The sequence below is a fragment of the Balaenoptera musculus genome, chromosome 7 (genome assembly GCF_009873245.2).
Source record: "Balaenoptera musculus isolate JJ_BM4_2016_0621 chromosome 7, mBalMus1.pri.v3, whole genome shotgun sequence".
In the NCBI taxonomy this organism is placed as follows: domain Eukaryota; kingdom Metazoa; phylum Chordata; class Mammalia; order Artiodactyla; family Balaenopteridae; genus Balaenoptera; species Balaenoptera musculus.
Genome location: NC_045791.1, coordinates 42,162,775 through 42,185,193, shown reverse-complemented (window position 1 = coordinate 42,185,193; position 22,419 = coordinate 42,162,775). Strand labels below are relative to the sequence as shown.

The 22,419-nt window shown below is 39.2% G+C and overlaps 1 protein-coding gene across 4 annotated transcripts in view; it reads left to right on the top strand.

Annotated features, from left to right (window-relative positions):
- The window catches only part of LOC118898295 (CD302 antigen), a 132,141-nt gene that overhangs the window by 91,861 nt on the left and 17,861 nt on the right, over positions 1 to 22,419 (top strand). For 2 of the 4 annotated variants that reach the window (XM_036858505.1, XM_036858504.1), the window contains 3 exons: positions 607 to 729; positions 1,976 to 2,143; positions 3,913 to 4,682. In XM_036858505.1, the coding sequence (XP_036714400.1) occupies positions 607 to 729; positions 1,976 to 2,143; positions 3,913 to 4,091 (470 nt within the window). In that variant the 3' untranslated portion in view covers positions 4,092 to 4,682. Of the gene's footprint in view, positions 1 to 606; positions 730 to 1,975; positions 2,144 to 3,912; positions 4,683 to 12,010; positions 12,142 to 22,419 lie in introns of those variants that run through there. The other 2 variants (XM_036858507.1, XM_036858506.1) reach the window with 2 other exon arrangements.

Sequence of the window (22,419 nt, the reverse complement as noted above, 5' to 3'; positions counted from 1 at the left end):
TCCCTGTGGGTTTAGGGCAACCTATCAAACTTCAAGAATACTCACTCATTCAGTGCCATACTATATTTAGGAACTTAACAATGGATGACCAAGTACTCTTATGTATAAAATAATATTAAAAGGAAGGCCAATGCTCTCTGACATCTCAAACCTATTTGCTTTTATTTTCATTTTAACAGAAGCAAAGTTAAAGCTGAGTTATTGTACAGAACTGGTTGTTGAGGAGAGAGTGTTGAAAATCTATAGGGGAGCACAGACTTCTGCCATTACATACCCCATTCTTATGACTAGCTGTTCAAACAGAAAGGTCTCACTGGTTAGGTAGTTCCAAGATCCAAAAATATTACCAGGTAAACATTTTGAGGAAATGTAAAATTTCTATATACAAAGTTTCAATCTAGAATATTACTAACTTTTTTAGAAGCTATTAATGTTATATTTTTAAAAATCTGAAATAAATATCAGATTTTAAGAACATTCTGTGTCAAGTTTGAATATCTTCGTGATCTTGATCATGACAGTTTTTGTCAAATGGCTGGTTCAGAATAAGCCACTTCCCTAGTTTGCATAAAACTAATTGGTTTGGGGTTTGTTTTCCTTCAACAGATCATTCTGCAACTATCGTTACCATAAAGGATGAAGATGAGAATAAATTTGTGAGCAGACTGATGAGGGAAAATAATAACATTACCATGAGAGTTTGGCTTGGATTATCTCAACTTTCTGCCGGTAAATGATGTATCTGTATGTACAGTGTGCAAAGAGAGTTCTAACTTGTCCTAAATACCAAGTCAGCCTCACTAAAGAATGCCAAGTGGTGGCTAATTCGAATGCTTCTTAGTGATGAATAAGCTAGGTCTGCTGTTTTAGAGGCTCATAAATTCCTAATGAATAAACAAGTGACTTATTAGTAATGATGGAAACACTAATGAAATAGAAAATCAGGTTAAATCAACTGGAATTGTTTTAGAGGCTTAAGATACTTGGGTCAACAGAGTATTTTTTTCTCTTGTGGCAATATCTGTGTCCCTCGTGTCCCCCACCAGGAACCCTTAGATTTCTAGTGTCTATCACACGGTGTTTTTGTAGCTTTTAACTGTTATTCAGAAAGTTCTCTTCCTGTTGTTCCCTTCCCTCTAGGAACGTTTTTTACCATAGAGCTAAATTAAGTCTTAATGGTGATTTTTTTTTCATACTAGCTTAGTAAAATTGCAGAAATTTGGTTCAAAAAGGTTTGTGGAAGAGTTTTTCAATAAGGCATAATAGATAGAGGGTTTCAGTGCACTTGAAATTGATAAAGAATGAAGAGTACAAATTTGATAGAAGAATAGGAAGTCTGCTTCACATTTTATGCAAATTTGAATTCTAAATAATTAAAATGAGTGTGAATTCCAAAATATTAAGTATGTGTCAAAAAGTCAGTGAAGTCAAAGTTGGCCATCTAAATGAATTATAAATTGTGTTTATACTATCACCACAAGGTGGTGCAACCTCAGCTGGAAAGCAAAAATGGAGTCATGGGGAGGAGGCCTTCTGGGACCCCGCTGGACCTTTCCTCGCCCACCAGCACACTGGGAATGATTTTTAATGGGGGAGGGGGGCGGAGAGCAAGAGAAAGGGGATACAGGTCTTTAGAAGTCTATCCGTCACACAGTAAATGTACAGGCATTCTGCACTTTAATCAAAACACCATATTCTATATCAGTGCTGTCTAATAGAACTTTCTGCAAAGATGAAATTGTTCTATATCTACGCTGGCCAACGTAGTAATCACTAGCCATATATGGCTATTGAACACTTGAAATGCGGCAAGTGCAGGTTATGGACTGATTTTAATTTTTTCACGTTCAATAAATTTCATTTTAAAATAGTGGCACAGCACAGTTCTAAGGAAATAAATTATATGAGCCATGCACCTTTTAACCTTAGTAATTTAGTTGCAATAAACATAGTTATACTTAATTTCTTTCTTTAGATCAGTCTTGGAATTGGTTAGATGGATCAAAAGTGACATTTGTCAAATGGGCAAATAAATTTAAGAGTGGCAGTGGACAATGTAGCATTCTGTTAGCTTCAAATGAAACTTGGATAAAAGTTGAATGTTCACGTGGCTATGGAAGAGTTGTCTGCACAGTTCCCTTGGGTAAGTATGTAACCTGTCCTTAAGGAACACTTTGCAGAATAGGTCAAGAAATAAATGTACAATTCAATTATGTGCAGTTTTGTACTTTGTCCTAAAGTACTTAGTCCTTAGAGTATATCCAAACAATCTTGATTAACTTATAGATTCTTTCCCTCAGAAAAACAGATAGATTACAGATGACAATAAATGCATAAGATGTCTAGGACTCCCAGAGGAAAGTGCTAAACTGTCCAAAGTTTGTATATTCTTTCCTAAGAAAAATGGAAGCTGCCAGAGTATAAGGGAGGTCATTTCTTTGAAAATGTTAAGATGTATTTTATTCCATAGTTCAAACATGTAAATACTCAAAGGTCTAATTCTACAGTTAGTTTGTTTCCTTTCTCCTCATTCCCATAAAACTCATAATTAACAACAATGCAAAACTATTTAATTACTTAAAATGTCCTGAGTATCTATAGGAAATCATAATTTGAACTACCATTTCATCATAACTGATACATAAAATAACCACAAAAATCTTATCTTAATAAGCTCTAAAATTTTCACATCAACATTTTTAAAGATTAGCATAAAATGTTCAGTTTGGTGTACAAATATTAAAAATAAAACCCTAATTCTAGGTGACCAGTATCTATATGCATTGATTCAGCAAATATTTAGATTATCTGTTTTATGTGCGGAGCTATACCCGTGTACAAGACAGATAAGATACCTTTTCTCACAGATCTTACAATCTAATGGAGGAAGATATAATAAGTAACCAAGCAGGTCTATTTTCAAAAGAGAGGAAAATATCAAATAGTTATAAACGCTATATAATCGAGACTAGGGGGTTGACTACTCTAGATCAGGTTATCAGAGAAGACGTCTTAGAGCAGGAGATATTGAAGCTGAGATCGGAAAGGCCTTGGGGACCAGGGTAGGAGTCACAGCAGGCAGAGGTGCCAGCTGGAGCAGAGAGCCTAAGACAGAACAACTTGCTGTGGGCTCAGGGAAGAGCTGCAAAGTAGACAGGTGCCAGACACTTAGGGCTTTGGAATCCCGAGTCAAGAGTTCAGGTTCCATTCTGAGTGGAATGGAGAGTGACTAAAAGATTTGCGGTGGGGGGGCAGGGGGGAGCAGGGTTAGAGTGGTATAAACCAAGAGTTCTGTTTTGGCATTTTGAGCCATCCATGTGGAGATGAGCTATTCACATGGCATGTGCAGTGTGTGCCTTTGGACATATGAGAGAGAAGGGAGGTCAGCGTAGAGATGGTATTAAAGCCACGGGAAAAAATGAGTCCATCTCGACAGCATGTAGACAGGGTCTGGGACGGTGTCTGATATTGAATAGCAAGGAACTAAATGAGGTCTTCCTAAAGGCTTAAATTCCTTTAAAGCAAATAATACTTTATTTGGCATTAGGTAAGTCAAACACAAACATTTACAACTTTTAGCAATTTGCTATCCAAGTAAGGTAATATACTGGGAATGATAGTCTCAAAGGGATGATGGGAAGGGAAGTGAGAATAATGATAGCACTTTAATTTCTTTGGAAGAAAATTGCTATAGCAATGAAGAGGATTTGAATGAAAACAGTTAAATTGGAAAAGAAAACACTTAAGTGTCTGATGATGAATTTGAATTGTGTTCACACTATGAAACAATCAGGTACTTACTGTATCTAATTTGTACAGTGTTTACATATGTGACATAGAGCCTAATGTATAAAATCAATAATGATCACTTTTATATTCTCTCCTCCACTGTCAAACCTTTCCCTGTTCTAGGCCCTGATTACAGAGGAATGGGTATCACATTTGCTGTGCTAAGTTTCTTAGGTCTCATCAGCGGATTGATCTGGTTGCTTTTCCAAAGGAACCGTTTGCACTGGGTGGGCTTCTCATCAGTTCGGTATCAACAAGGAGCCAATGAAGATGAAATTATGCTTCCTTCTTTCCATGACTAAACTCTTCTAAAGGTTTGCTAATTTGCACTGATGGTTTAGGAAACCATTTAAAATGAGCCATTTAAAATTTTGCCAGTGTCAGTATTTACTCTGTTTCAATGCAGAAGTCTTAAGTACTTTTTCTTTTTTTGTTTAATTGCTATCCTGGTATCTACAATTACCCACAAATGCCATGTTTATAACTCTACTTAATAGAATGAAAAGGAACCAAAGCTGGAACTAAAGTCCAAATTGTTCATAAGATAATAAGTTTAATGTGCATTTTTCTCTGTAAGAATGTGGTTGGTAATAAGGATATGTATATTTTAATGGTATTTTAATACAACATCTTAGGAAATCAAAACTGGCATATTACTAGGTCACAGATCTACCTTTTAAGAACATCCGAGCCAAATGCAAAATTAGTACCTCAAGGTAAAAACACAGCTGTAAATAATATCAACATTGTTTTAAAATAGTCATTTGTAGCTTTGGGGGGAAATTATTGAACAATGAAACATGTAAACAGCAAAATGGTGCCTCTTGGCAAGAGTTTCTTATACTATTCCAAAGATATTTCACACCAAAATTATTTAAACTCAAATGTTTTGTTCTGTTCATAGTTTTTTTTTAAAAAAGACTTTTAAAAAAGATTTAGTACTTAACATTTTTCTGAAATGTGTTTTTTTGTTTTATGTACAACATATAACTGTTTTTTTAAAGGGAATCAGCTAAGGATAAGATTTTTTGAAAATTTCACAATTTATATACTTACATAGTATGGCAACTTCTGACTAAGCAATTTTTATTATTTTGTTGCCTTTTACATAAACTAAAGAGAAAAGAGGCCTGTGAAGGTAACTGTGTATCTCACCTTTGTAAAAATGAAAATTTTACCATGAAACTCTAAACCTTGTGTTTACTACTAAAATATTTAAAATTAGGAATGGTTTAGGAAACAGTCTTGTGGTTATCGTTTTGAATTTTACCACCTAGAATATATTCTTAATAATGGCTTCTACTGCATATGGTGAATGTTTTATTCAGTGTTTAACTTATACTTGTACTTTAGAATATTTTTGTATAAAATCCACAGATTTATTTTAAAATTTAGAGTGTTTATACTATGATAACATTGTAAATAAATTTCTAAGACAACTTTAGTATAGTCTAAAACTCTTTAGTACAGTTGTCCTGAACTGTTTTTTACTTAATTTGTTAAACTAATTCTCTTGCTCTATGATCTGTACAATTCTAGTTGTTAAGACTTTCTTCAAAGAACTAAACAAACTGGATGCAAAAAGTACAGGTATATGTAGTAGTGATGCCATAATAAAGTCGTTTTATTTTTTAAGTAAAAGTGTTGTTGATCCTTGCTGGGGGGAAAAAATGTCTAAATTGGGCTTTATTATGTTAGGCATATAGCATGACAAGAAATAAAGTGTCCAGCTATTGTAAAGCAAGGCATCCTTAAGATTTTGTGTGCATTTTTAAAAGAATAAACGTAATCATCCCTACATCTCTGAATGTTTGATTTTAGGCTCCTTTTTTGATTCCTCTGACTCAGCGTTTCTTTAAACTACTGGATCAGCAGGGATTCCACCTATGATCCACTTGCTTCTCATTCTGTGTGCTCCCCTCGGGAGATCCAGTACACCACCTCCCACCCCACGACATTCATCAACCACTTCTAAGTCAGTAGTTCAAATATCTAGTTCCAAGTTCATGTTTCTAACTCCCACTGAACAATCTCCATGAAAGTCCTTCTCAGCATGATAAGAACTGCCTGTATTGTGTTCCCTTCCTCATTTCCCCTGTTCCAGATGTCTCAGAAGAACTGAAGACAACTTTTTCCAATCTTCCTAACTAATCCAGCACCTACATGTGGTCTGACAAAATTGATATTTCAAAACCAGGCACCTAAAAAAGCAGGCAAATACACCCAATGATCAGGTATAGGGGACAAATTTAGAAGTGCTACCAATGACTGTCCTCTCACAGCATGTTCCCTTCCCTGATCCCAGGGCAAGATGTTTCGTTATCTGGGAGATCTCCCCTGCAAATGGCTGCTGTAGTGTTGGCAGCCCCCAGTCCTGACCCCACTGCTGAGTTGAATCTAGAGAGAGCCAGAGATTCAGGTTCCTTTCTCTTAGGTTCATTTAATCCTAAAACCCTCCTGGAGGAACAAAGACCTAATTGTTAGGTCTTTGCTCAACAACGTTTTCTCTAAAAAGACAAATTTTCACTATACGTATCAAAGACTTTTTTTTTTAAACTAGACCTCATGATCTGTACAAAGTTAACTCTGATTTCCTGTATATTCTAAATTCAAACATTTTCACAATATTACATCTCAACAAATTTAGCATACACCTATTTCTCTTTTTTCCCAAGCTAACTTAATCACAAGCAGAATTTGAGACTTTTTTTCTATTCTCCCAAACAGTTCTTCTTCTTATATTCTCCTTGAATTAATATGAAGACAGTATACCCCTTGTTTCCCAAGCTAGAAACTCAGAAGTCATCCTTAAATTCTCTCTTTCTCATCTCTCTAATCCAACAATTCTGTCAGTTTTTTTCCACACTTCTCATGAACTGGTTATCTCCATTGCCAGCTGTCTTAATTCAGACCTCTATCCTTTTTTGCTTCCTGGATTATCTGCACGAGGCTCTTCACTGGTCTTCCTCATCAGCCTTTCCTCTTCATCCCATTTTTCCTGTTCCTGGGCCTAGGGGACCTGAAATTCACAGAGGAGGACTCCCCCTCTGTTTTGGTCTAAAGTTATCTAGGCCTAACTTATCTCACAACAAGGGAGCTCAGCAATGCCCAGCCCAGGACCCTCCCCAGGGACCTTATGTGGGTTGATGTCAGTCCTGAGAAGTCCTAAGAGGGTATCCGGTTCCCTGGCCAAATACCCTCTTAATACAATGTAGAGTCAAGTCAATATTGCTCCAATTGCTAAACAACAAGGAGCCAAAGTCAGATAAAACTGGAATCCAGGAATCAGGAAAACATTGGTGATTTTAACCAATGGAAATGCAGGAGATCACCAGAATCCAGATGGAAGTGAGCTGAAAAGTGAAAGGGAAATTAGGAAATAGAGAACATGAAATCTTGAGAAGTATGTAGAGATGGGCCATAGCTAGAGAGAGAAGGAGGGTTGAAGAAGATTTTTTCCCAAAGGAGAGCAGAAAGAGATTCACAGGTTGAGAAGCTTAGAGGAAAGAAAACAAAACACATCAAAAACTAAAAACGATGGACAGAGAGAAGTTGATGCTGGGGAGAGATGGGGAGTCATTAATTGAAGAAAATCTTGGAAAAGATGGGATGAGAGGGGCAGTTCTAAACCCACATAAAGAGGAACTAGGTTTGGATGGGATGGGAGGAAGCATGCATTCCACTCTGAGGGCAAGAGAAAGACCTGTGCGAAAGGGAAGGGGAGAGCAGATAAGTACTTGAAGATGTTTGTCTACACCTGACGGCCCCTATTTTCCTATTGAGTAGAAGGTGATGTTTTCTGCCGAGAAAGACAAGTATTAAATGTGGTTTCAGCTTGAAGAGCATAATAAAAAAATTGAAATATTCTATGTGGGGAATGAGAGAGGAGAATGACCAAGACAAAATAAAAAGATTGCAGAAGAGGCTTACTGGGCCCAGATGAAATTAAAAGCCATATATTAGTAGAGGCAAGCATCAAGAGAATTAATAGATTTCCTCTACCTGCCCTCAGCTACTTCACTAAAATTGAGGGAAAGGAGACTATGAAGAAGAAACAGGAGACCCCCATCCTCAAAAAATTAAAAATAGAACTACCATGTGATCCAGCAATCCCACTTCTGGGTGTATATCCAAAGGAAATGGAAACAGGATCTTGAAGAGATAACTGCACTCCCATGTTCATTGCAGCATTATTCACAATAGCCAAGATATGGAAACAACCTAAGTATCCATCAATGGATGAATGGATAAAGAAGATGTGATACACACACACACACACACACACACACACACACACACACACACACGAATATTATTTAGCCATGAGAAAGAAAGAAATTCTGCCATTTTCAACAATATGGGTGAATCTGGAGGGCATTATACTAAGTGAAGTAAGTCAGACAAAGAAAGACAAATATGTATGATATCACTCATATGTGGAATCTAAAAGAGCCAAACTCATAGAAACAGAGAGCAGAATGGTGGTTACCAGGGGTGGGAGTAGGGGAAAAGGGGGGATGTGGTTTAAGGGTACAAACTTCCAGTTATAAGATGAATCAGTTCTGAGGAATATACAGCATGGTGATTATAGTTAACAACACTGTGTAATATACTTAAAAGTTGCTAAGAGAGTAGATATTAAATGTTCTCACCACAAAAAAGAAATGGTAATTATGTGACAAGATGGAAGCTATGGTGGTAATCCTTTTGCAATATACATCAAATCAACACACTGTGCAACTTAAATTTACAAAATGTTATATGTCAATTATATTTCAATATATTTCAATAAAGCTGGAAATTTTTAAATTTTTTTTTAATTTTAAAAAAGAGGGAAAAAAGGAAGAGACCCCAGGAGTCACAGTTGGCCAGGTGGATGCAACAGAGAAACAAGGGAGGGTATGGTATCCAGGCTGGATGAAGAAGGGAGAAATAAAAGGCCGGGAAAAATGAAGTCAAGGGATTGGAGTCTGGAATGAGGTCAAAGAGAAGTGAAAGAGAAGGAAAAATATAAGGTATGAGGTGTGACTGGACAGTAGAACATCATAGTGAGAGATCTTGATGAAATAGTGTATTATTCCGTGCAGACGTGGTAAGTAGTCTGTTTTGTCATATTAGCATAAAAAATGAGGAAGTATGCATCAGAGTTAACAGTGGGGAAAATATGCCTTCCCTTAGTTCAAATGACTTAAAATAAAAGACTGCTGAAATGGGTTATTTGCCTAAATGACGTTGATTCATTAAGGTTCTACTCCTATTGTAAATCTAACCATTATTTGACAATTAGTTTTAACGCAAAGTAATCCACATCGATACAACATACTCTGGTGCCTGAGGAAGGGGGTGGAGATGACTTTTCCAAATACATGACTGCACAGAGCTGTTCATTTTACTTGTGTAGTTAGCAGGACAGAAGTGTCCAGAATCAGGATGTTTTCGTATTTAATGAACATTGTGTACATTTGGAAGGATTTGCTTTGGGTTTGGCTTTAGTATATAAACCCATCATTGACAGTCTGAGAGGAATGATGGAACTAAATAAGTTGAGCAAGACCTTGATACTTTGGCAAGAGAGGCTGAACCCGGAGAGGGTGGGAGAGTCCAGCAGAAGACCTGGGCTCTGGTTCATTTTCTGGCATTAACTGTGTGGCTGTGGCTAAGTGATGTCCCTTCTTTGGACCTCAGTTTCCTTATCAGTAAATGAAGATGGCCCCTACCACCTCTAACATTCTATGACTCTCCTTATAGACCCCTTTGGTCAGATAGATTTCCTTGGTGCAATCACTCCATTTCCGACTTGACTATTAGAGGAATGGAAAGGGTTAGAAAGGATTGGAAAAGGTTAGACTTGATCTTTTAGAATAGACTTTAATTTTTGAGCAGTTTTACGTTAAAAAATGAGCAGAAAGTACAGAGGGTTCCCATATACCTCCGTATCTCTCCCCACGTTTCCCTATTATTAGCATCTTGCATTAGTGTGGGACATTTGGTAAAACTGATGATCCAGTATGGATACATTATTATTAACTAAAGTCCACAGTTTACATTAGGATTCATCTTTATGTTGTATATTCTATGGGTTTTGACAAATGTATAATGATATGTATCTACCATTACAGTATCTTACAGAACAGTTTCACTGCCCTGAAAGTTCTCTGTGCTCCACCTATTCATGCCTCCCTTCCCACCTCCCCCAACCCTTGGCAACCACTGATCTTTTACTGATACCACAGTTTTGCCTTTTCCAAAATATAAAGTTGAAATTACAGGGTATGTGGACTTTTCAGATTGTCTTCTTTCACTTAGCAATATGCATTTAAGGTTCCTCCATAGCTTTTCATGGCCTGATAGTGCATTTCTTTTTAGTGCTGAATAATATTTCATTGTCTGGATGTACCACAGTTTATTTATCCATTCACCTATTGAAGGATATCTGGGTTGCTTCCAGGTTTTGGCAATTATGAATAAAGCCACTGTAAATATCTACATATACATTTTTGTGATGGGGACTTCCCTGATGGTCCAGTGGGTAAGACCCCATGCTCCCAACGCAGGGGGCCCGGGTTCGATCCCTGATCAGGGAACTAGGTCCCACGTGCAGGTCGAAACTAAGAGTCCGCATGCCGCAGCTAAGAAGTCTGCATGCTGCAACTAAAGATCCCGCATGCTGCAACTAAGATCCCGCGTGCCACAACTAAGACCTGGCACAACCATAAATAAATAAATTAATTAAATATTTTTTTAATTTTAAATAAAATATTAAAATTTAAAAATAAATAAAATATTAAAAAATTTTGTGAATATGTAAGGTTTTAGCTTGTTTGGATAAATACCAAGGAGCATGATCACTGAATCATATGGTAAGAGTATATTTAGTTTTGCAAGAAGCTGCAAAGTGTCTTCCAAAGTGGCTGTACCATTTTGCATTCTCACCAGCAATGAATGAGAGTTCGTTTTGCTCTCCATCTTCATCAGCATTTGGTGTTGTCAGTGTTCTGGATTTTAAAAGCCATTCTAATAGGTGTGTAGTGGTATCTTGATTTAATTTGCAATTCCCTAGTGACATGTGACGTATGTTTTCATATGCGTTTTGCCATCTGTGTATCTTCTCTGTCAAAGTGTCTGTTCAGCTAATTTGTACATTTTAAAATTGAGTTGTTTGTGTTTGTAGAGTTTAGACTTGATTTTAAAGCACTCTTTTGCTAATGACATGAGACAATGTCAGGGTTTAAACAAGCAGCCTGCCTGGCCCTGATTGTCTGGTTCCAGAGACACTCACTAGTGGAGTTACAGTTGCATAGTTTATACATATAATAAGAAGTATGGGTGGGTTTTTGGTTTTTTTTTCTTAAACGACAGAAATTTATTGTGTCACAGTTCTGGAGGCCAGAAGTTCAACATCAAGGTATCCATCAGAGTTGGTTCCTTCCAAGGGCCGTACAAGCATAGTTTAAAGACCCCTAATCCAGAAGCTGCTGACAGAGAAAAGTTGTCTGAGGGCCACAGTCCACTGAGAGAAGAGACTTTGAAAAGGTTTCTGACCATTAGGTCCAAAGGACAAACACCACTTTAACCAAGGGATCAAAGTTAACATCACCAGTGATGAGACAGAATGACATGGTCCTCCTGGGCCGGGCATACGGCTTCTGTGGTGCTCTTGCCAGAAAACAAACAAACAAACAACAACAAAACAAAAACAAAAACATAACCGGACTCCTGTTCTTCTCATCTCCCTCAGGAGGAGACATCAGACAAACTGAAACTAAAGGACATTCTACATAGCGACTGGCCAGTGCTCTTCAAACTTGTATCCAGATGGATGGTGAAAGATAAGCAATGACGCAGGAACTGTCCCACATTAAAGAGACTGAGGAGACGTCACATCTCAGTAGTGTATGACCCTGGATTGGATTTGAGAACAGAAAAAGAACATCAGAGGGACAATTGGTGAAGTGTGATAACGGCTGTAGATGAGTCCACAGTATTACACCAGTGTTAATATGCTGGCTCTGATTCATTGTACTGGAGTTAGATACGACGTTAATATTTAGAAAAGCTGGCTGAAGGGTTACGGAAATTCCTTGTACTACTTTGGCAACATTTTTGAGAGGCTGAATTTATTTCGGTTCAGATGAAAAGTTTTAAAAATCACGGAGAGTCGGAGCGCTGGCCGGAAGGCAGCGCGGGCGGGCACTCGGGCCGGTGAGGGGCCGCGGGTGGGAGGGGTCGGGCGGCGGCTCCGCACTTCCGAGCAGCGCGCGCGCCGGGCCCGCAGCGCCGTCATGCCCCGCGCCGCGCCGCCCGCTCTCCTGCTGCCGCTGCTGGGCCTCGCAGTCGCCGCCGCCGCCGCGGGTAAGCTGGCCCCTTGCCGCGCCCCTTCCTCGGCCCGGGAGCCCGGGCCCGGAGCGACCGCCTTCCCGCCGCCCGGCGGAGACCCTGCACCCCCTCCGCGGCCGAGGGCTGCAACTCGACGGGCATGTCGCGGTCCCCTGCACGCGCACCCCGCGCGCACCCGTGCGCCCTGGCGTCTGGTCAGCCCCCCTCCTCCGCGTTCGGTGGGTTCCGAGAGAGCGCCCCCGGGGAGGGGGTCGCCGGGGACCCGAGAGCGTCCTTCGTCTCCCGCCGTGTCCACATCCTCGGCGCAGACCCCACTCGCGGGCAGGGGTCCCAAACGGCGCTAATTGACAGGAGAGCGGAGGGACTTAGAGCCCCAGGACGCACATAGTTTCAGGGCCATTTGGGGCTGAAAGGGGAAGTGGGGAAGTTGGCTGCGGAGATGTCCCCCGCTCGTGAGCGGCGGGGGCAGGGGGTGGGAGGAAGCTGGCCCTCTTTTGCTCTCGGCGTTGTTTGTCCAATTGGTTGGTGTTCAAGTTGTCGCAACAGGAAAACAGTTCAGCCAAATAACCCTGAATGGAAGTGGGACGAGAACAGGGGAGGCCTGGATTCCACTTAAGTCGTGTGATTTAAAAATCTTTAAGTCCAGTCTGCTGTTGTGCAAGTGACATCTGAAAATTTACTCTTGATGAGTCAGTCATTTCCAAAATGAATCGTGAGGAAAATGGACAATTCTCTTGAATGTTTTGTGTTTTTTTAAACAATTTTCTCTTGCAAACATGTCAAAAATGTTGATGGGGGAAACTCTGGGGAAAGACTTCCATCCAAAATCACTATTGATTGAACAATTCCAGGAATTAAGGAGCAAAATAAACAAGAACTAAGTGAGTACTTGCGTGGGTTTGAATGAAATGATTACGCAAGAGTTTGGCTTTTTCCCCCCCTCCCCCGAATTTCACTGCCATTTTATAAATTCCTGCTGGAAGCCTGCTGACAGGCGGGAATATATTAAAGGATCTCAGTATTGGAGGCAGCAGTAGAGTGAGCAGCTCAGAAGTTGCTTTTTTTTTTGCAAAGTCAAAGCTCCTATCCTGACACCTTTTGTCGACCAGCATTTATGACCAGTTATGCCATCTGCTGCCTATGGAGGAGCAGAAACAAGAGTTTCACACTGTTGAGACTGAGCACATTGGTTTTGTCCAAAACAAGGCTGGACTAGAGATTCTGTGAAGCCCTCCTTATGCACGCCCTCCTTATGTTTGCCAGTAACATCTAAACGCCCATTTAAGCCACCCTCTGGGTTGCCGCGCCTTCATATGTCAGGCTCAGTAAAATAAATACTTTTGTCAGATTTTTTTACAAGTCTGTTTCTAGATTGTGGTATCTCTCTTCTTAAGAGAAGCTGTTTTGATCAGCAATGGAAGACAGGCTGTTACCCACCTGGGCTCTTGGGCTCCTTAATAGAAATTGATGAGGCCAGATGAGGAATTCAGGCGAGGCTTTATTAGGGACTCGTGCTGCAGCGTGAGGGAGCCAGAACAAGTAACAAGTGCCCTTGCTTGCTCCCTGAGCGGGGGCGAGCTGATCCCCTAAGTGGGGTTGAGGGTAGGGGCTGACATGGGTGGCTGGAGAGGTGGCTTAGGTGGGCTGCCCACCCCCTTGGTGGTGCTGTGTGCAGGGATCCTTTGCTCCAGGCAGCTCAGAAGCGGCAGCTGGGTTTTGATCTTTTTGTATCTTGTTGCTCATAATTTGCCCCAACTGTGCATGCGTGCAGTTATTTTTAGTCTCTTATAGTTTCTTTGCATTCTGTTGCTGGAGGAGATGTTTGTCCAGGTGCAAGCACTGCAGCAAAGGGTCCCAGGTCCCAGCCTGTCTCAAAACTATCTTTGGAAAGTTTTGTTCTTTTTCCTTTTATAAGTCCAGTATGGTTAAATAGACTTTTCAAGAGCTGAAGAAGTGCCTGTCGAATAAATAATTGCTATTAATTAATCAGCTTCTCTCAGGAGGTTTGAAGGATTAATTTAGAAGGAGCATGAGCTTTGGAGTTAGGTACAGACTCTGTGGCCTTGATCGAATTGCGCAACTCATTGCACTTCAGTAAAATGGAGATAATACCCATAGGGCTGTAGTGAGCCTTCAGTGAGAACTCCATGTCTAGCACCTATTCCAGGCACGGTGAATCTTGGTTTTCCTTTGTTTTCTTCATAGGAAATGAAGGGTAATTATTGCAACTAGAAAATTATGTCACGAGTGCCACTTTATGTCTGTTGATGTGTATGGTTACTGAGCACATTCCCATACATGTTGACAACACAAGGCTGAAAAACTATGTGTTTTATTATCATACTTCACAAATCTATCCAGACTAGATCAGGAATCACATTTGGCTTAGAACTAAGTAAAGAAAGAGCTTTTCAAGGTTCTCATGGAATTTGCTGAATGGCAAGGTCTTAACAGAAGAGCTCCTAGGGTGTTGCATAAAGTATAAATGTAATATTGAAATGGAAATTATTGTTATTGTTCTCTGTTATTTTGGAGTTTATTAGTGTAAATGATCTTGTGTTGTTCTTAGATATTATCTTGAAGAATCACAATGAACAAAAAATACCTGAGTAAGGTTCCATGGCATCCCTTTGAAAAAGTTCTTCTGTAACGGCACTTTTTGTACATAGTACATGATCGGTATGTTTCCTGGGTCATTGGTTTCCTGTGGGCAGCGTGAATATAAGTGAACACAAGCGTGTCAGAGGAAACCCCATTCTATGGTCGCTGTGTCGTTACTAACTTTGAGTTGCCATAGCCTACAATACTCTGCCTCCTTCCCTGACACCACCTCTTACCGCCCTTCCTGCTATTCACTGTTTATCCACACTGACCTCTGGGGGACTCAGCCACCTCCTGGCTCTTCTGCCCAGACCCCCCTCCCCTTCCCCAGTCCTTGGCATGGCTGCCCCCTCCCATATCGTTCAGACCTCTGTTCATATGCCACCTTCTCTATCACATCCCCGTGTTTTCTCTTCTTCAGAGCACTGAATTCTCTCGGAATCAATCTCGTTTTTTCACTGTCTTCTTGCTTTTCGCTCCCCTTACCAAGGGAGCTCCGTAAGAGCAGAAACTTTACTATCTTGTGGATTTTTTGTTTTGTTTCATTTTGAAAAGTGTCTCTGTACTTTATTCTAATTTATAATAAAAGGGCAAAAAATTTAGATGAATGATTTAAGAAGTAGGGGGTGATAATGGGATTGCAATTTCCTTCAAATTATTTTTACTTCTGCCCATGAACTCATCTCATAATTGAATTCAAAGCATTAAATCACCTTAATCTATTGATGTGACTTTTTCTGGCCCTTGTGAATGGCACAGTGATGTTTCAGGGGAAATTATTTCAGATTGTAAATTTTGAAATGTTAGCAAGTGTTTGTCTTCCAATGAAAAAGTGAAATAGTAATTAGGTATTATTTCAGGACTTCTTTCATTGTTGAGAAGCTTTTAGAAATGTGCTCACGTGTTGAAAATTAGTTTTGCAACGGGGTTGCTGTCCACAATTTTTTATTATACATATCAAGTATTTAAGATTATTTTAGATTTTGAGGACAAATCTTGAGATTGCATCTATAAGAAAATGGACCAGTGTTGCCCAGTAAGAAAGGTGCAGAGAAACACTGGCACCCTCATTCTATGAATAAAAGTCATGACAGCTTTTCTGAGAAGGGACGTGAAGGGAGAAGATGGGGGTGGACATCTTGGAAGCTAGGTTGGGTAGCGTGGAGAGGGGACGGAGTGTCAGAGTGGCTGAATTTCCTTACAGTTCAGGGATATGTTGCAGCCCAGGCCCTCCGGATTGTCAGGGGCCTGGAACACCATGTCCTCCCCCATACTTAATAAAGGTAATAACCAGCGCCTCTTTCTTCCTCTTCCTCTGCCCTTGTGGAAGGTAAGTGGCTGACTCATGTCTAATGGGAGAGGGGCAAAGGTCTTATTATTGACAAGGAAAAAAAAGTACAGTCTTGCCTCCTTTGTTAACAGTCAGAACAAGTCTGTCCCAAGGATCACTTCCTCTTATTCTGTGCCTGGTTCTTTAAAAAAACTAATTACAAGGGAACAGAGAGTTCCATTAGAGCTGACTGGTAATGCAAAACATTCTTGTGGCTCTGCCATTTTAGTCTTTTAGCACATGATAATTTTAAGCGGTGGATCTATTTGGAAACTTCTGGAGTTAAGTACAAGCTTTTAAAATTTTCACCAGGCTCCTAAATTTCTGTACATATTAAACCGATAGAATTATAAAATTATACAATCCATGAAGAGTCATTTAGGTGCGTTATTAATAACAACCTATCTTTCAGCAGCTGTGAAGAAGCAAGAGTAACAGAAAAGCACTTTGGAGAGAGCATTGTGGGCAGGATTTTTTTTTTTTTGACCCAAGGATATTTCTTGAAATATATTTTCTAGAAAACATTACAGAACCCGTAATTGAAAACTTATGGCAGTATTTCGGGGAGACAGGTTTTTCATTGTAACAGGATTATAGCCAAGATACTTAGCATTGAAAAAGACTTAGTTTAGCCTTTCTGCTCACGAAGTGCGTGAACCTCAGTAAGTTCCCTCACAAGAGGTATCAGCCTCTGTTGGAACACTCTTCTTCCAAAGTAAAAATATATGTCTTGAGTAGTGCTTAAAGCTTGTTTCTGGGGCACACACTCTGACTGGTAGCATGAGAAGAAGGGTTCAGTGCTACATTAACTGGAGTTAATTGCTAATGCTGAAATGAGCCTAAGGAAAAGACAGTTGAAAGTTGTAAGGATATGAAGTTAACAGTTTGTTTTCTGCTTTTCTGCCTATAGCTTTTTGTTTTTATTTTTGGGTTTTGGGGCTTTTTCTTGTCTTATCACATATTGCCTATTGAATTATTCAACAAGGGTCTTCGTCAGTTATCATTATCGTCACACTCACTCCCATCTCAGAGGCCTGTGTGACCTAGATAAGCACTTGGCACTTTTCCTTCAGCTCCTTCAGAACTCTTTTTGTATATGTCACGTTTAGAATGACGTCTTCCTTGGACACCTTTCTACAACTTCAACCCCAGCCCCCACCCTACAGTCAGGACCTGGCATCTCTTATCTGTGGTTGCTAGCCTCCAAGATGGCCCCAAAGATTCTTGCCTCCTGGTATTCATACTCTTCACTGAATAGGGCTGACCTGTATCCTGTATAACCAACAGGACACTGTGGAAATAATGGAGAGTGGCTCCCAAGGCTGGATTGTAAAAGACGTTGCACTTCTACCTTGTTCTCATTTGAATCACTTGCTCTTAGGGAAGCCACCTGCCATGTCATAAGGACCCTTGAGCAGCCCTGTGGAGAAGTCCACATGGTGAGGAACTGAGGCCTCCTACCCACCGCCAGCTCCTACTCACTTGGTGGCTGATCCTCCAGCCCCAGTTCACTTTTGAGATAGATGCAGCCCTGACTGAAACTTTATGAGAGATGCCAAGCCAAAATCACCCAGCTAAGCAGCTGCTTCTGAATTCCTGATGCAGAGAAATTGTGTGAGATAATGAAGGTTTTTATTGTTTTAAGTTGCTAATTTGTTACATAGCAATAGATTGCTAATGTACTATCTAAATAAAATACCATCTAACATATTATTTTACCTATTTATCTTGCCTTTATGTATCTGCCTCAACTAGAATATAAGCTCCAGGATGGCAGGATTTTTGTTCCTTTTTGTTCACTGTGGAATCCCTAGCACCTAAAACAATTTTCTCACAACAACTCCCTGAGATAGGTACTGTTATCGTCCCCATTTTACAAATAGGGAAATTGGAGCACAGTTAAGTAACATACCCGAGGTCATATAGTCAGAGCCAGACTTTTCTCCATAGCTTAATGTGCTTAATCAGAACCCTGCACTGTCCCATTTCTCTGCAGGCTATCTGTGTTATGTACAAAACTCTATCATAGTTATTATTGGGGGTACAAGTTAGGTTTAAGATATGATCTCTGTTGTCATGCAGTTAACAGTCCAATTGGGAAAACAGGATAAGTATCAGATAACTACCATACCGAAGAGCAGGATTTATCAGTGCACATGAATGTGTGCTGGTCATCAAAGGATAACACAGCCCCTTTTCCAAGAATGGCTTCCTACGGTTCTTATGCGTAGGGCCATGGTTTGTGCCATATTATGCTCCCCATCCGAGCCATAACTAATCAAAATAAGGATAATTTCCTATATCGAAGGCTGACTACTCTAAGCTAGGTAGGGGTACCTAGTGGGTACCTGGTATATAAGAACCCTAGGAGGCCTATTTGCTGGGATAGTATCCTCAGATTTCTTATTACCCCGTGTATCCTTGCAAAGTATCTCTATTATTTGGGGTAACCCGAACAAGTCTTTAGTCTTTATAACCAGAAAAGGCCTCTCACATGTTGTATAGTGCAAAGTCCTGTAGAAGTTCAGAGGGACCAGAGGTTATGGGAAGGTGAGGGTTGGACACTTCATGGAGAATTGACACATGAGCTGCTACTGAAAAAAAGAATATACTTTATAGATGGTTTGGAGATCAGAGTTCATTGTAATTATAAAGCCTAAGAGCTACAAGTGTACAAAGAAATAATTTATAAATTTCACTTCACTTGGTGTTGATTATATTTTTGTATACTTAATAGACATGCTTTATTCCATTTAAACAGTATTTCGAAAATGATTTTTTTTATATTCTTGAGTTATTTATTGTCAGTACAAAATCCTATGTATAGTTTTGACTAGAAATGCTACAAGAGAGCATTTCTTAACCCATGGTTCAAGACTTCCAGTGTTTCACTTTATAAAGGTGTTTCAGGTGTCCTTAAACGTGGTAATGGAGTCTGTTTCCATTTCCTTTTTTTTTAATTCCATAAGGCTAAAGAAAAAGCAACAAAGGGAACCAGAAGAAAATAGGAGAAGAAAAACAAGTCCAAGTTTGCAATTCAGAGTATGTGCCCTTGTGACTTTCAATTTGAGTTTCATTCTGGAAATGATTGCTTTTTTTTTTCTCTATCACATCTTAATACATAAAACATCTGGTGGGAGGAGTGTGGGGAGGGAGAGACCTGCTTAGTTCACCCATTCAACAAATATTTGACTCCTTACTAGGTGCCTGTCACTGTGTTTTTATGGTGTTCCCTCTGCCTGGGATTTCTTTTTCTTTTTCCTTTTCCACATGGTAAACTCATTTGTCCTGCGAACTGCAGCTCAAATATTGTCTCCTTTTTGAAATGGTTCCTTACTCTACAAGTTATTACTTTTTCATCTATAGTCTTATAGCATTTAACCTCTCACACCTTTGTTATTTATATGTGTCTGACTCTCCTGTCAGACTGAGCACTTCAAGTGTAGGACCCATTCCCCTTAAATCCTTTTATCCTTACCCCTTAGCACTGACCGTTGTATCTGACACATGGGAGTTGCTCAGCAAATGATTGTTGGATGGATGATGGTAGCACTTATCGATAACTTGCTTAAAAGTGTGAAAGAGGGAATTCTGCTTCTGGCTATAGTGGAGTGGGATACTAACGCTCCCACTAAGAACAACTAGAAAATCTAAATAAAATTCCATAATAATGGATTTTGCAGGCATCAGAGAGCTGCTAAGGCAGCTTGTTGATGCGAGCCCAATATTCTGTGCACTACTTTTCCCTTTAGGAGAGTTGCCCAAATTTTAAGCAGCTAAAAGCAGAGCATAGTTTTTGGCATTCTCATGGTGTTAAGGAGACAAAAATTTGAGTTTTTACTTGCCAAAGAGGAGGAACTTTAGCTAATATCCAGGCTTTCAGTTGGAATCCATGGATATTGGGCCTCACAAAGGCTGTAACATCCCCCTCAGGTGGACTCCACCCTTGATTGTATGAAGATAACCTTCAGTACTCCAGATGCCTACCAGAATCCTTTCTAGGGGAGAATGACATCCTCTAGAGCCTCTGCAATTTTTTTAATTTTAAATATTAAATACCAGATACTGTGCAATTTTTCCTGCACAGTATCTGGTATTTGATATCAAAAAAAAAAACAAAACCCGAAAAACTACCAGGCATAATAAGAAACAGGCCAAAGCGGGGAAAATAAAAACAGACCAACAGGTGACCCAGAAATTAGAGTTTTCAAAAATGGACTTTAAAATAATCGTAATAGGGACTGCCCTGGTGGCGCAGTGGTTAAAACTACACGCTCCCAATGCAGGAGGCCGGGGTTCGATCCCTGGTCAGGGAACTAGATCCCACATGCATGCTGCAACTAAGAGTTCGCATGCTGCAACTAAGGAGCCAGCGAGCTGCAACTAAGGAGCCCATGAGCCACAACTAAGGAGCCCGCCTGTGCAATCAAATAAATAATAAAATAAAAATTAAAGAAATAAAAAGTAAAATAATTGTAATAAGTTCAAGAATGTTTATAAGGTTGAGAATTTCACCAGAGACTCAGAATCCATAAAAATACAGACAAGCTGAAATTCTATAACTGAAAAATAGCTGACATTATGAACTCAGTAGATGGGTTTAATAGGAGATTTGTTAAAACTGAAGAGTATATTAGTAAACCAGAAAAAACAAGATTATGATATGGAGAGCCAAAAGTATTAAAAATAGAAAAGAGCAAAGTGAACATATTGGACATGGTGAGAAATCTAACATATATGTATTTTGAGTCCCAGAAAGGGAGGAGAAAGAAAATGGAGGAGAAGCAGTATTTGAAGTGATGATGGCCAAGAACTTTCCAAAAGTGAACAGTGAAAATAAACCCACAGATTCAATAATTGCATTACATTATCACCAGGATTTAAAAAAATACTAGGCATACCACTGTCAAACTACTAAAAACCAAAGACAAAGAAAATATTGAAAGCAGCCATAAAAGAGTAACAGACTAGTACCTGATTTCTCAATAGGAATGATGGAAGCCAAAACAGTAAAATTATATACATCTTCAATGAAAGATAAGCTGCCATTCTAGAATTTTGTATTTGCAAAAATATCCTTCAAACAGGAAGGCAGTATAAAGACATTTACAGAAAATCAAGAATTGAGGGAATTTGTAGTAGACCTACCGTTAAAGGGGTTTATTCAGGCAAACAAAATTATTACAATTAGTAATACAGAAATGTAAGAAGGAATGAAAAGCAACAGAGAAGGTACATATGTGTTTAAAACTAAATGCACATTGACCATGCAAAATAGTAATACAACAATAACACAAAGGAAGAGAAGTTAAATTACTGTAAGATCGTAGTGTTGTCTAGGAAATGGTAAAAGTACTAATTTATTTTAGGTACTAATAAATCAAGGTTGCATGCTGTAATTTTCAGGGTACCCACTATAGAAATAAAATTAAAGAATGTGTAATTAATAAGCTAAAAGAAAAATGGAATATAAAATTGTTTAATAATCCAAAAAGAAGACAACAAAGGGAAAAAAAAACATAAAACAGGTAGGACAAATAGAAAATGAATAGTAAGATGGTAGATATAAACTCAAATACATCAATAACTATGTTAAATATTAATGGAAATACTCAAAAGACAAAGATTATCAAACTGGGTTTTTTTTTTTTTTTAAACCTACTTGTTTAAAAGGATTATAACCACTTTGGAAGAGTGTTTGGCAGTATCTGCCAAAGCTGGACACATGTACACTCTATGGCCCAGCCATCTACTTCTAGAAATATACCTGCAAGAAAGCATGCATATGTGCACCAAAACATGTGCAGAGGATATTTATAGCATTATATATTGTCATGGCCACGAACTAGAAACTACCCAAACATTCATCAACAGAATGAATAAATTCATACAATACTATATAACAATGGGAAAGAACCTACAGCTACATGCTACAACATAAATAAATCTCATAAAAGTAATGTTTATCAAAAGAAGCCAGACACAAAAGAGTACATACTGTATGTGTTCATTACTATAGAGTTCAAAAACAGACAGAACTAATCTGTGGTGTTAGAAGTTAGGCGTGATTACCTTTGGAAGTGAGTGGACCAAACGGGTTTGGTTAATGGTCTGTTTCTTCATCTCACCGATGATTACATGGGTATGTTCATTCTATGCAGATTCACTAAGATGGGTATGTATGATTTGCACATTGTATATTGTATTTCAGTAAAAAGTTTAATTTTTAAAAAGTATAGTCTCTCGGTATCTGCAGGGGACTGGTACCAGGACCCTCTGTGGATATCAAAATCTGAGGATGCTCAAGTACCTTATATAAAGTGGTGTAGTACAGTCTGTCCTCTGTATCCGAGGGTTCCACA